The sequence below is a fragment of the Panthera onca genome, chromosome B2 (assembly GCF_046562875.1).
Source record: "Panthera onca isolate mPanOnc1 chromosome B2, mPanOnc1 haplotype 2, whole genome shotgun sequence".
Lineage (NCBI taxonomy): Eukaryota > Metazoa > Chordata > Mammalia > Carnivora > Felidae > Panthera > Panthera onca.
In genome coordinates, this window is record NC_138343.1 from 31,383,930 (window position 1) to 31,396,606 (window position 12,677).

Sequence of the window (12,677 nt, forward strand, 5' to 3'; positions counted from 1 at the left end):
ATTCAGCACCAGCCTGACACTTATACCCTTCATTGATCTCTTCATGGAAAGGCCACCCTCCACCAGGTTGGCCTCCACCACTCCCAAGCACACCAACTCCACAGACAACATCACCCTTTCCTGAGAGCTTACTGTTGGAGATGATTTTACCTCAGATGGCCACACCACAACCCAAGAGAACAACAAGGAAGACAATGTGCCCCAAACTTGTGGGACATTGGAATTTTTTCCTCTCATTTTTTCCCACACAAGGAGGGAAATGATTATATTAACTGTCAACCTGGAGGCTTATTTGCAAACATGCCTCCAAATGATTGACAATGAGGACCCAAGAGAGTACTTTTTTTTTTTTTCTGAAAGAGCTAAGCACTTGCCTCAGAAAGCTAACCTTTAGCAAAATGCTTGTAAACCATAAGTCCCCTGCCATCTGCCTGGAAGGACTAAACAGCATTTCATCTTTATGTCAATGAAGCCAAACAATGTATTCTAAACCATCCTAGTTACATAAGTACTTCCTCACAGTACCCCCAGTTTGACCTGCTCAACTCCGTGATCAGGGACCTCTCCATGCTGTTTTCACTGCTAAATGTACTGGATTACAGCTTTGCTTTCCACCTAACACCTCCACAACATATTCTGTTCCTCATTTTGTTTCCACCACCACTACCGACACCTCCTCCAGGCTTGAATTTACCACCTGCACTCCTCTCCACATCTTACCCATATACCCCTCCCTATTGTCCAACACAACCCTGCCTTACAACCAAATGGGCCACATCCAACCTGACAAATATATTCATAGGAACCTCTGAGACTTGCAAGTAAATGATGCTGGGTCTGTCACCTCGCAGTGGCTGACCTACAGCCAACTTCTGGCCCTAATTGCTGACCAAATTCCTTAAACAAAACATCTTCAACAGGTAATTGTTAAGCAAAAATATATATTAATGTGACCAATTAAAAATGAAGACTTTTCCAGCTCTCCTTTCCCCAAACACACACAATATAGGTATATGTATGCAAACACATCTGTATTCTATAAGATCATTCGGAATTAGATAAATTCCACACTTTAGATCTCATGCAATAGAGAATAATATTTAAGAATGCCATTTCTTGACTTTCTAACCTGGACTGTGGAGTAAAATCACTTTCTATTCCTGGAAGAAGAGGTGAAAGGAGGATTCACAGGTGAGGGCAGGCACATTTTCAGAAGATGGAAACAACTTTGCATTGGAATGTCCTACATTTCTGGGATTTGTGCTGGATATGGAATGGGAAAGATGGCATGTGGAGTTGGAAATGACTTCTGAAAACAAGGTGCCAGAATGTCTAAAATCAGGAGGAGGTTCTGAGTAAGGAGTCAAACCATTAATTGGTCATGTGGGGACAGCTGTTGAAGGCAAACACTCTTAGGCTTCTGTGGTGAATCTATTTATTCCTTTAGAATTTCTCAGTTATTGAGTTCAGTTTGTGCCTTTTAGAACAGAACTTGGGTACTATAAAACAACCTGACTATAGATGTTCAAATCATAACAATGGAAACTGTGGTTGGATGGCAGGGAAATATTCTGAGATGTGGGTCCTAAATTACCAACCTCCCCTGCCCCAACACATACACATACACATACACATACACATACACATACACATACACATACACACACTTGTGGCCTTGGGTTCCATGTGAAACTTATCTCATTTCCAGGCCTTACTTACCTATTACCCCCAAATACTCCTCTGGTTCTAGGTTTGGTACTGTGAAGGAGCCAGAGATAAGGTGTACATATTTGCATTTAGTAATTTAAGGAAAAATTCCCATTAGCTTCTATGTCTTGTCTGTATCACAGGTAATAGAAGTAAGAGTATTACATTTCTCAGGCTCTTTTTGTCCAAGATCTGAACGTGGTCTACATGTTGCCAGTAAAAGTTAGTATTATGAGATTTGGGAAGTGGCAGGTAGGTTGAAGCTATCTCGTGTGGTAGACATAAGAGTTTCACACACAGGAGTCTTGGCAACAGCCTTGTGTTTCCAAGACAGTCCTTTCCTTGGGGCTCTAGAAGAGACAGTTTCCTGACCTCCTGGATTTAGGGGTACACACTGACTTTTGCTCCTCCAGTCTTCCTAACACTTTAAAGGTATAAGTCCTTGTAATACAGGAGAATTGTAACAAACGATTCTGTTTAAAGTGTCTATAGGGACTTCTATTTACAGACTGAACTCTGACTAGTACAGTGGTTCCTCACCATTTGATGTCACCGAAAAGAACTCACTCAGGTGCCCTCAGAAATCCCCTCAGACTAAGGAAGCTAGAGTATAGGAAGAAAACAGGAGACCATGAGTAGTGTCTGGATAGGAACATCTCTCTTGTCACAGGGAAAGGGAAATGAAAGTATTTTCTAACATCTCCCAATTTGGTAATCTCATGAGGAGAACCAATCGGCATTCTAGAACTAAGCAATATCATAAGTTGCTGAGCAACACCTTAGTTTGAAAGTGCTGTTATGACATTTAAGATATTTTTCTGTAAATTGTTTTTGAGTTTACCATATATTCATTGAGCAACTTATAAAAACCAAAGAGTATGACAGCCAGCAAAGGGCAGTCATAGAGAAATTATATTTGTTTTGACCTCTGAGGAGGAGATGACAAGCCTAAATCATAGGACCAGACTCTCAGCAGAGACTGATACTGTAGAACTCTCATCTGGACCATTCCTTTGCCTCCAGGAAGTGTATTTCTTAACAATTTTAGGGCAAAACTGCTGTGGGTCTCTTCTAAGTGATCTAGAAGTCAGTGGTAGAGGATGTTCAAAGCCCTTGTATATGATCAGCTAATCAGTAATGTGTAGAGTTTTTTCTCTCATGATTTGTGAAGGCAGCAGTGGGTGGATATTTTATCCAGCAGTGGATAAGACATTAGCACAACAGTATAGACAATCTGCCCAGAGTATATGTGTCATGACTGATAATAACAGTGAACTCACCATCTGGTGGTCTGCCTCACTGACAGTTCTCTCTTTATTGAAAGTATTCAGATTCTAGTCCTTTCTATGTATGGCTTAATTTTCCTTCCTACGGCACTGTATGTCCAGAAACATGAGGGCCAGAGTGTGTTAACTTTCAGGTTTCTCAATGGTGAGCATCAAAATAAATTCTTAGAATCAGAACTGCAATAATTTATGACATGAGGAGAACTTTCATAATGTTATGACATGAGGAAAGTTATGGTAAAGCCCTCCTGCAGGTTATTATCTCTATTGCCCCCAGTAAAATAAGCTTTGCCCAATTTACTCCACCCTATGCATCACCTTGATTCCTCAAATGAGGTGTATCCCCAGCGGTCCACTCCAGTCTCAGGTCATATTTAGTATGGTGGGGATTAGGAAAAGGTACCCCCCCCTTACATTCCACTGCTTCCAGTAACCATTACCTATGACATCTCTTCCATCCCTCTCCAGCTAGAGGAGTGTTGACACCAGAGTTCCCCACTGATGTTCTGTAAATATAGTACAGTGCCAGGGATTCCCAGCTTTTGGGCTGAGTTGTCCATCTGGGAGTCTAGGAAACTGGAGAAGAATTCTGAAGCAATAAGAAGCTTTTTAAGTGAAGCTCTGTCACCCAGTACTGTCAAGAATCAAGTATTCTCTATAGCATGACAATTTACCTTCTCTTTAGATGATTTGTTGTCCCTTAAATAACTCCCTAGCTATCACAGCACAGAGGCATAATCTGTCACTAATTGTCACATAGGGTGTTTCCATAGATTTTATTCTCAGTGCTTCAGGTACATCTGTTTCTAGAACTTATATTGGGATGAAACAGTCTATGGCTGAATGCACAACATTCTCAAAAACTTGAGTTTTTGCTCTTTTTGTTTATTTGTTTTGATTAATTGATTAAAACTCTACTTCTTTATCTAATGAACGAAGTGTTTCCTTTCCTGACCCTTTACAAGAGCTCTTTCCTTAGCAACAGATGTGTCATCTCAAAAGTTTTTCTGATTGGCTTCAGCTCAATTTATTTGAATTTTAATCAGTCAGACTCTATCATACCTTACATTCTCTTTTCCTTTATTCTTGTCAGTTCTACCCCACTCTTAAGCTCTACTGACCCCTATAAAATCGCCAAAGAAGAAAATGGCTGTAAGTAGAGCCCCAGTGCTAGGATTTTTCATCATGGCTTTACTGATGGGTCCTCAAGAATCATTGGCTATCAAAGGTAAGTGCTAAGAGAAACAAAACTTTGGATATAAGCTCTAAGAACATTCGAGAGATAAACTGTAACTATTTGTAAGACCATCTTTGGGCTGAAGGGAAAGTGTGGCAGTCTTCATGTGGTCTAAATCTGAAAGTATAAAAATTATAGTTTGAATATCTTATCATAAATTGAAGTCAGTCACATTTAGTTGAGAGGAACAAAAGCTGAGTATTGATTAATACCATTGACTTTGAGATCAGCCAGACTTGAAGTGAAAATATTTTCTGAGAGGCATTAATGTAAGCTAACGTCTGGGTTTTAATTTTTTTTTTCTGGAAAATAAGTAAATTTTAAAATCTCACATAATTTTGTATGATTAAATGAGGAAAAAAATTTGAGAAGTTCTTACCATTGGTTCTTAGCCAAATACATGGTAGTTATGTTTTGGCAATTGAATCCTGTCAGCATATTTTAAGCACAGACATTGTACTGAAGATCACCAGAAAGGGAAGTCACCAAAAGCAATTAATCTATCCAAGGGAGGGTAAGGGCAGGTATGTATGCTGATACAAAATGCATTTAACTTACTTCCTCTTGGGAGAGGGATATCCCCTTCACCCCTTCAGTAGATTTTACAATGATCTATGGTCACTATCATTTAGTGATTTTCACAAAAGAGTAGAACAATGAATAAGAATATGGAGATTCTGCTATTATTCTCTGTCATCTCCACACGAAATGTTTACTTCTGTGAAAATGTATTATGAAAAAGTATCCTTCACTCAGACTGATCCCACAGAGGGTGGCAGGTACACTGGAAATAAGTAATGTAATAATCCAACTCCAAGATCCATGATAGAAATTTTAAGTTTCTATTGCCTAGAAAGAGCCACATATAGAGATACATACCTTGTAAGATAGAGTCTCTTCCCTTGGGATGGAAGGGGAAGCTAGAGGTGTCTCTGTTCCTTAAATACAAAGCAACTTTAACCCTAAAATGCTTGTTACAAGCCTGATGATGTACTAAGAAATTACTTACTTTGCTTGCCTCATTTAATTCCAAAGACAAAGCCAAGGTAGAAGCAAAACCACAGGAAAATATAGTAGGAAAATAACATATGAGTAGATAAACTAATCAATTCAAGGTTACTAAGTAGCTGAATAAGAATTAAAGATTTAATTTGATTCCACAGTTCAGAACCCAGCCTTTTAAACAGTTTTCCCCTCTTCTTATATTACAATGTTCTGAGAGATGCCCTAGAATTCTTGTCTAAGTGTATTTAATTGCCAGGAAAATGCAGTGAGTGAACAATTCTCTTTCAGGAGCTGCTGCTGTATTTCCAAACAGGGAGTCATTTCTCAGCTAGTAACATGGAGCCAAACAACGGCTTCACAAGACTCGGATTTTCAGCCCTCATTTCCTTCAATCCACCCTCTCTAACTCTGCCCCTTTATTTCTGCCCTCCAGCTGTGTTCAACATGGATGTCTTCCACCTGACCCTCATCTTCAGACTCATCCCTGCCCTCCATCACTCCTTCACTCCATATAGCTCCACTCCATATTGTTCCACTGCCCCTACCAACATGTTTGTCTCACATCCTGGATTCTTCTTTCTCTCTTCCACCTTTCTTCTCCCACCCTAACACCTTTCCTGCCTTTTCAGAAGAGCATGTGATCATCCAGGCTGAGTTCTATATGAAGCCTGACTCATCAGGCGAGTTTATGTTTGACTTTGATGGTGATGAGATTTTCCACGTGGATATGGAAAAGAAGGAGACAGTGTGGCGGCTTGAAGAATTTGGACGTTTTGCCAGCTTTGAGGCCCAGGGTGCATTGGCCAATATAGCTGTGGACAAAGCTAACCTGGACATCTTGATAAAGCGCTCCAACAACACCCCAAACACCAATGGTAACTTCTACACTGCTAGACATTGGAATCCTAACTTTGAAACAGATGCTTTGGCTTGTGTTACATTATTGTGATTGACTTTCCCTCCCAGGGGCCTAGAGTTGCTATCAGCAAGCCCCTACCTCTCATGCCAAAGGCCCAAGAACAGTATATAAGTTTATTCCTTTCCTGATGTGCTCACACCTTATCCTCACCATCCACAGTCACTTATACTGTGAGTCATTGCTCCAAATCTATGCCAGGAGAGACAGGAATAAAATTATACCCATTACTTAAAATATCCCAATATATATTATACCATAACATTGGTTCCAATTCATGAGGGAGAGTATCAGAGATAGGTATCTGAGACTGTGGCATAGATTCTCAGGCACATTTCCAATTGCTTTTTCAAAAGCTTCAGTGGGAGGGAGAGGGTATAGCCTAAGCAGGGAGGCCTAATTTCTGTCATGTGTCCCCAGAACCTCCCGAGGTGACTGTGCTCTCAAACAGCCCTGTGGAACTGGGAGAGCCCAACATCCTCATCTGTTTCATCGACAAGTTCTCCCCACCAGTGATCAATGTCACGTGGCTTCGAAATGGAAAGCCTGTCACCACAGGAGTGTCAGAGACCGTCTTCCTGCCCCGGGAAGACCACCTTTTCCGCAAGTTCCACTATCTCCCTTTCCTACCCTCGGTGGAGGATGTCTATGACTGCAAGGTGGAGCATTGGGGTTTGGATGAGCCTCTTCTCAAGCACTGGGGTATGGACTATCTTCAGTCTCCTTCATTCTATGGTTTCCTCCCATGATGCATGTGTCTGGTGCTTAGGGACCCAGAGTACCCTAACACATCCATAACAATTGCTGCATTTCCTATTCCTTGTCTTATCCCATTATTCAGCTCCCCCCACTTGTTAATTTGCATTCCTTTCATCCACCATTCTGTCTTCCTCTTATTTAATTGTTTAGTAACTATTCATTTGACTAAACACCCTACATTTGGTTCTAGGTGCTACTCCATATGACTGTCATTACTTCTGTACCGTACTCTGTTTTATTTTCCCCAGAGTTTGATGCACCAACCCCCCTCCCAGAGACAACAGAGAATGTGGTGTGTGCCCTGGGCCTGATCGTGGGTCTGGTGGGCATCATTGTTGGAACCATCTTCATCATCAAGGGCATGCGCAAGGTCAATGCTGGTGAACGCAGAGGGCCTCTGTGAGGCATCCACAGGTGGGTGTCATGTGGTCAGAGGAAGACATATATGGAGTTTTCCAAGGGTAGGAAACAGAATGGAGAAAAGGATGTGTGATGTCTTTAACAGAAAATGACAGGAAAGTCATGGCTCTTGATTTATCTTTGCTGGACAGAATCAGACTTTGGCATCATCTGGTATCCCAAGGTTTTAAGATCCCATATTCTTTCGCATACATGTACACCTAGACCACAAATTCAATCTTGGAAATTATCTTTACTACCTAAGACCATTGATGCACATAATACTTCTAAACCAAATGATCTAGGAAGGATTTGGGCACTTCTGGTTTATATTTTCTGAAGCGGTACATCAGTTCAGAAACATTTCCAGAGGTTGGCTCTTGAGGGGTTAAGATAAATTCACTGGATGAAATGAAAATCCCTTGAAGGCCATTGCCTGTTTTTATTTCTGTAATCTGAAAAGTGGTGTGGAAACTTCCAAGAGAACGTAAGCCGTGGTCTGCTCATTCATGCTTACTTGGAGAGTAGGGGATGCAGTTCATGTTGGAAAGGTTATATTTACTAGATTGTATTTACTATTACTTGGGTTAGATGAATATTAAGACATTTTTCCAAATCAGGGTTGCCTGAGTGGCTCAGCAGGTGAGTGTCCAATTCTTGATTTCAGCTCAGGTCATGATCTCAGGGTCGTGGGATTGAGCCCCACAGCAGGCTACAGGCTGAGTGTGGAGCCTGCTTGGGATTCTCTCTCTCTCTCTCTCTCTCTCTCTTTCTCTCTCCCTCTACCCTTCTTCTCCACTCATGCTCTCTCTCTCTCTCTAAAATAAAAAAATATTTATATTTTATTATTTTTTAACGTTTTATTTATTTTTGAGAGACAGACAGAGAGAGAGAGAGAGAGAGCATGCACGAGAGGGTCAGAGAGAGAGGGAGACACAGAATCTGAAGCAGTCTCCAGGCTCTGAGCTGTCAGCACAGAGCCTGATGCAGGGCTCAAACTGGTGAACTGTGAGATCATGCCCTGAGCTGAAGTTGGATGCTTAACTGACAGAGCCACCCAGGCGCCCCATAAAAACAAACAAACAAACAAACAAACAAACAAACAAACAAAAAAATGTAAAGAGACTTTTCCAAATGAAAGGATCAAGGGAGAAAAGGAAGGAATCTGAAAAGAGAGCTTGAAGTATTCATCTTAACACTTCAGTAACTATGTGTGTCCTGCTACAGGCAATGGCGTTTCCTAAAGAGAAGATCAATGAAGAAATTTGTGCTTTAATAGCTTCATGAGCCCAGCAATACTCCAATTGTGCACCTCACAGAAGACAACTTTTCTCCAGCATTTTCAGCCCTTTAGCTATTCTAAGAATAATGATGCCTTCCTGATCTGTCCAGACTCTGACATCTAGTTATTCCCTGATTGTTGCCCCTTCTTGGGTATGTTTTCCTCCATTTTCTATCTTCATTTTAATATCACCATGTAATGCCTCTGGAATAGACCCTAGAAGATCCTTTCTCTATTATGGAACCTTTTGAATGTTCAATATAGACATCATTTCTACATTTATTTCTTGGGTTTCTTCAAACTGTAATTGTGATTTTTGTGAGCACAATAAACTTTTGATGAGTCTGAGATGAAGTTTTGGTGTCTAAGCCAGTTCTTCATAGGGACTAGGAAATATATGTGATTTTTTTCTTCCTGAAATGTGTTAATGTTGAATGTGTGTAAGTAATACACACATTACTGATAAATTCTGTAAGTTATCAGAAATATCTAGGTTCATTAGGACCATGACTCACTTGTAGCATCCATAAGCAATCCAATTGCTGTGGTCCAGTCCCCCTAGGAAACCCTGGAGTAGAGTTTGTTGTGAGATCTCTACTTAGCAATGGTTTCAGAATCTGATTTTGGTTCTTGAGTCCCTAAGTTAATAACATATCTGGATCTCTGGTAGGATGAATGTGGAAGCCTAGGGTTCAGCGTTAGATAATAAGTGCAACTGATGATGAGGAGCAGATGGAAGTAGAGTGGGGAGACAATAGAGGAGGATTCATATACTTTACAGTATTACATATCAATTACATCCAGTCCAGGTTTAATGAAAAATAGGATCGAACGTTGTGGATCAGCATTACCCATTTTATTGACATAGTCTTGGATGCCTATTTCATTTCCAGAAGAATGGTCTGACTTATTCCTAGAATAGTCTTGGATTGGATATGTATCCCTGAGTAGAAAAATCAAGTAAAAAGTGGGAGTTTGGGCAGAACATGACATTAAAATGGAAGGAAAAAATATTTAAGACACAGGGGGATATTGCTCATTTATCTGTGAAACTATTACTTGATCTTATTTCTAAATGGCTAGCAGAGCCTACCCAAAACCATAAAGATTAATTATCCTGACAGTTTGTTAGAGTGGCAAATAAGGGATGTTGCATTGATGTCAACTTGGGGTTCATCTTGCTATACATTCACTAGCTGTGTATTCACTGATACCTTACTTAATTCAACTTACCTGATTCCTTTCACGAATATACTGGTGGGAATTTTTATCATACTGAGTTATTGTAAAAATTAAAGGAAAACTGCAAGAAGAGTAATGAGGCACTACACTTAGTGGTAATAATGTTGCAAAAGTGATAAATTCTATTATTTTTTTCTCAGAATTTCTACAGCCCGATGATAAAAATCTCAGAAAAACCAAAGCAAGATGACTTTGATGGGTAGCAAAATAGATCACCCCAAAATATACCACTTAGCCATAAGGATCGTTTTGAACTGATAAGGTGGTCTTGGGTAATACAATTGCTTTAGATTGCTTATTAGCTGAAGAAGGAGTCTGTGCCATAGCAAATACCTCCTGCTGCTCCTGGATCAATGCCTCTAATGTTACAGAAACTCAAATACAGGAAAAAAAACAAACTTCTTGGCTAAAATACATTGATACCAACTGGGTTGGTACCTGGGGGTCCCGACTAAGAGACATACTTCAGTCCCTTGGTATTCTCCTGATAGTCGTCATGAAGCTGTGTTCTCTCAAGGGGCTTAAACACACGTTTATAATCACCAGCAGTACATCAGATGGTCTCACTGCACTTGGAGAAGCAGAAATGGCATGAACGGTGAGGTGCAAACACCTTCCACGAACCTGATCTGATAACCTAAGAGCTTCACAGGGAAACAAGAACAACTTAACCCTGATGGTGACAGAGAGGCACTAATACGAAATTTGGTCCACCTTTCATGTGTGCAAGGATGACCAAAATGGGGGAATTGTTGGAGTAATTTTACTAGGAGGCCGTCAGATGTTGGAGATGGCTCCAACATCTTGGTAACTTACATGAGCAAACTGAAACCTAAGCCAGAGTCAGTTCCTTTAAGTGCACTCATACCCCAGCAAAATTCACCAATAGCCAACTGGGATTTTCCAAGTCAGGCCAATGAATAAGGTATAGCCACTCAGGTAATTTCTGTGCTCTGTTTCTGCATCTATTCTATCAAATCCTTTCCCCTAAGCTCCTGTTAGAGAACTTGCACCATTTTGGGGTTGGCACTGCCAGATTTGAATAATTCTCAAAAAACAAAAACAAAAACAAAAACAAAAACAACTCTTGAAAATTATCTTATGCCTCAGTTTCTCTTTTATCACTTTATAGGCCTTACTAAAAACTATCAAGTTTCCGTACCTATGGCTTAAATAATGAAAGCCACATCTTCAGAAATTTGAAAATAGGCATAGGTATTTCTTTTACATAGCTCAATTTTTTTACTATAAATACAGGTACAATAGGAATAGAGTAAAACTCAGACACATGTGGAATAAAAAAGAAAACATCACTATACTTCCATATAATAAGACATTTTTTGGATACTTTACCTTTGAAGTGTAGTTTTAAGTTTACAGAAAAATTGGGCAGAAAGTACAAAGTTCAGAATTTGCATCTTCCTCCTGCTTCACAAATAGTTTTGCCCTTTATTAACATTTGTCATTAGTGTGTTGCATTTGTTACAATTGATGAACCAACACTGATACATTACTATTCCCTGATGTCCATAGTTTAGATTAGGGTTCACTCTTTGTATTTTTTTGCATATATTTACTTTTTATTGAATTTGTTAATGTTACAGAGTCCTTGCACTGCCAAACCATGCCTGAGAATTCAAAGAAAGAGATGATACAGTGGACTGCCTCAGCTACCCAGCATACAGTATATTGAAACTTGATTCATGTGCATTTTTTATAATTTCACAATCTTTCGAAAAGTTATAACAAGAGTTGGAATTTTTTATCTCCCGCAGGCCTTCAGATTTCTAGTATAGTATGCCACTAAATAAAAGTTCCACACATTCATCTCAGTTCATTCCTCAATAACATAACCCCTAAACAAAATTTTGCTGGAAAAAAAATGTATACTTTTCAGGGGAAATATGTGGCTCAAGGTCCAAGAGTTTATTTAAGAATTTTGGTTCCCACATGAAGTCTTCAGTTTGACCAAGAATCTCTTGTTTCTTGATTAATCATCCAACCTCTCCTTGGCTGGTTCAGCTACTCACCCCAATACACCAGAGGCCAGGCATCCTGCCTGCCACCTCCGACCACACCATTATGGCTCAGGTGTGGTGGGCAGGTCCTGTCAGGAGATCCTGTCAACTCCCAGGAGCTGATTCCTGCACTGACACTGTCATCAAGACTGAACTCCCATAGGGGTTCCCCCTCCCCCCCCACAGGAGCAGTTTTACTCCCTCATTTGCTTCACTCTGGCCAGTAGCAAGTCTGCAACTCTTGCATTTGGCAAAGGGATTTATTATAGAGAAACCCAGACTCTGCACTGAGCGGTCATGCATCACTTTGCAATATTTCTATTGACCCAAAGATACAAAACTAGTAAATTACCAAACTATCTCATTAGATGGAAAAGCTTTTCAGTAATCCTGGGTAGCTTCCTGAAGTCCCTTTAAGGACTAAAAATTACTGGATAGTTTAAGCTGTAATTTTTAAAAACAGAAGGGCTATGTCACCTGTCTCTCTCGCCCTGGACTCTTCAAATGAACATAGACATACCAGAAGGTTGAGAACAGAGCTAAGCTGGCACGGTCATTGCATCTGCAGAATGTCCAATACCTTAAAAATTTGGGCACAAGCATGTCTGGTAATCTTTTCAAAGATCATGTAAGATCTGTGAAAACCTAAGTGGGTTTTAGGTTAAGGTTCTGTTCACGTTGCTCTGAATTTATAAGGACAGGTCAGCAAATCACGTGGCCTGAGCAGAACCCACACTCTTTCCACTGCAGTTTACTGTACAATGTAGACCTGATTAGAGGAGGCTTTGGCAGCACCTGAAGTAGAGCCCCCCTGCATCCACTGCCC

The 12,677-nt window shown here is 40.3% G+C and overlaps 1 protein-coding gene across 1 annotated transcript; it reads left to right on the forward strand.

Annotated features, from left to right (window-relative positions):
- The first annotated feature begins 4,056 nt into the window (after positions 1 to 4,056).
- On the forward strand, positions 4,057 to 8,945 carry LOC132666311 (HLA class II histocompatibility antigen, DR alpha chain). Its single transcript, XM_060614330.3, has 5 exons — positions 4,057 to 4,221; positions 5,865 to 6,110; positions 6,572 to 6,853; positions 7,159 to 7,324; positions 8,537 to 8,945. The coding sequence occupies exons 1-4, from the start codon at positions 4,140 to 4,142 to the stop codon at positions 7,311 to 7,313; spliced, it is 765 nt and encodes a 254-aa protein (XP_060470313.1). The 5' UTR covers positions 4,057 to 4,139; the 3' UTR covers positions 7,314 to 7,324; positions 8,537 to 8,945.
- The last annotated feature ends 3,732 nt before the right edge of the window (positions 8,946 to 12,677 follow it).

Coding starts and splice junctions, on each gene's coding strand:
- LOC132666311 (XM_060614330.3), top strand. CDS start 4,140: ATGGCTGTAAGTAGAGCCCCAGTGCTAGGATTTTTCATCATGGCTTTA. Junction 4,222..5,864: donor AGAATCATTGGCTATCAAAG/GTAAGTGCTAAG, acceptor CTGCCTTTTCAG/AAGAGCATGTGATCATCCAG. Junction 6,854..7,158: donor GCCTCTTCTCAAGCACTGGG/GTATGGACTATC, acceptor TATTTTCCCCAG/AGTTTGATGCACCAACCCCC.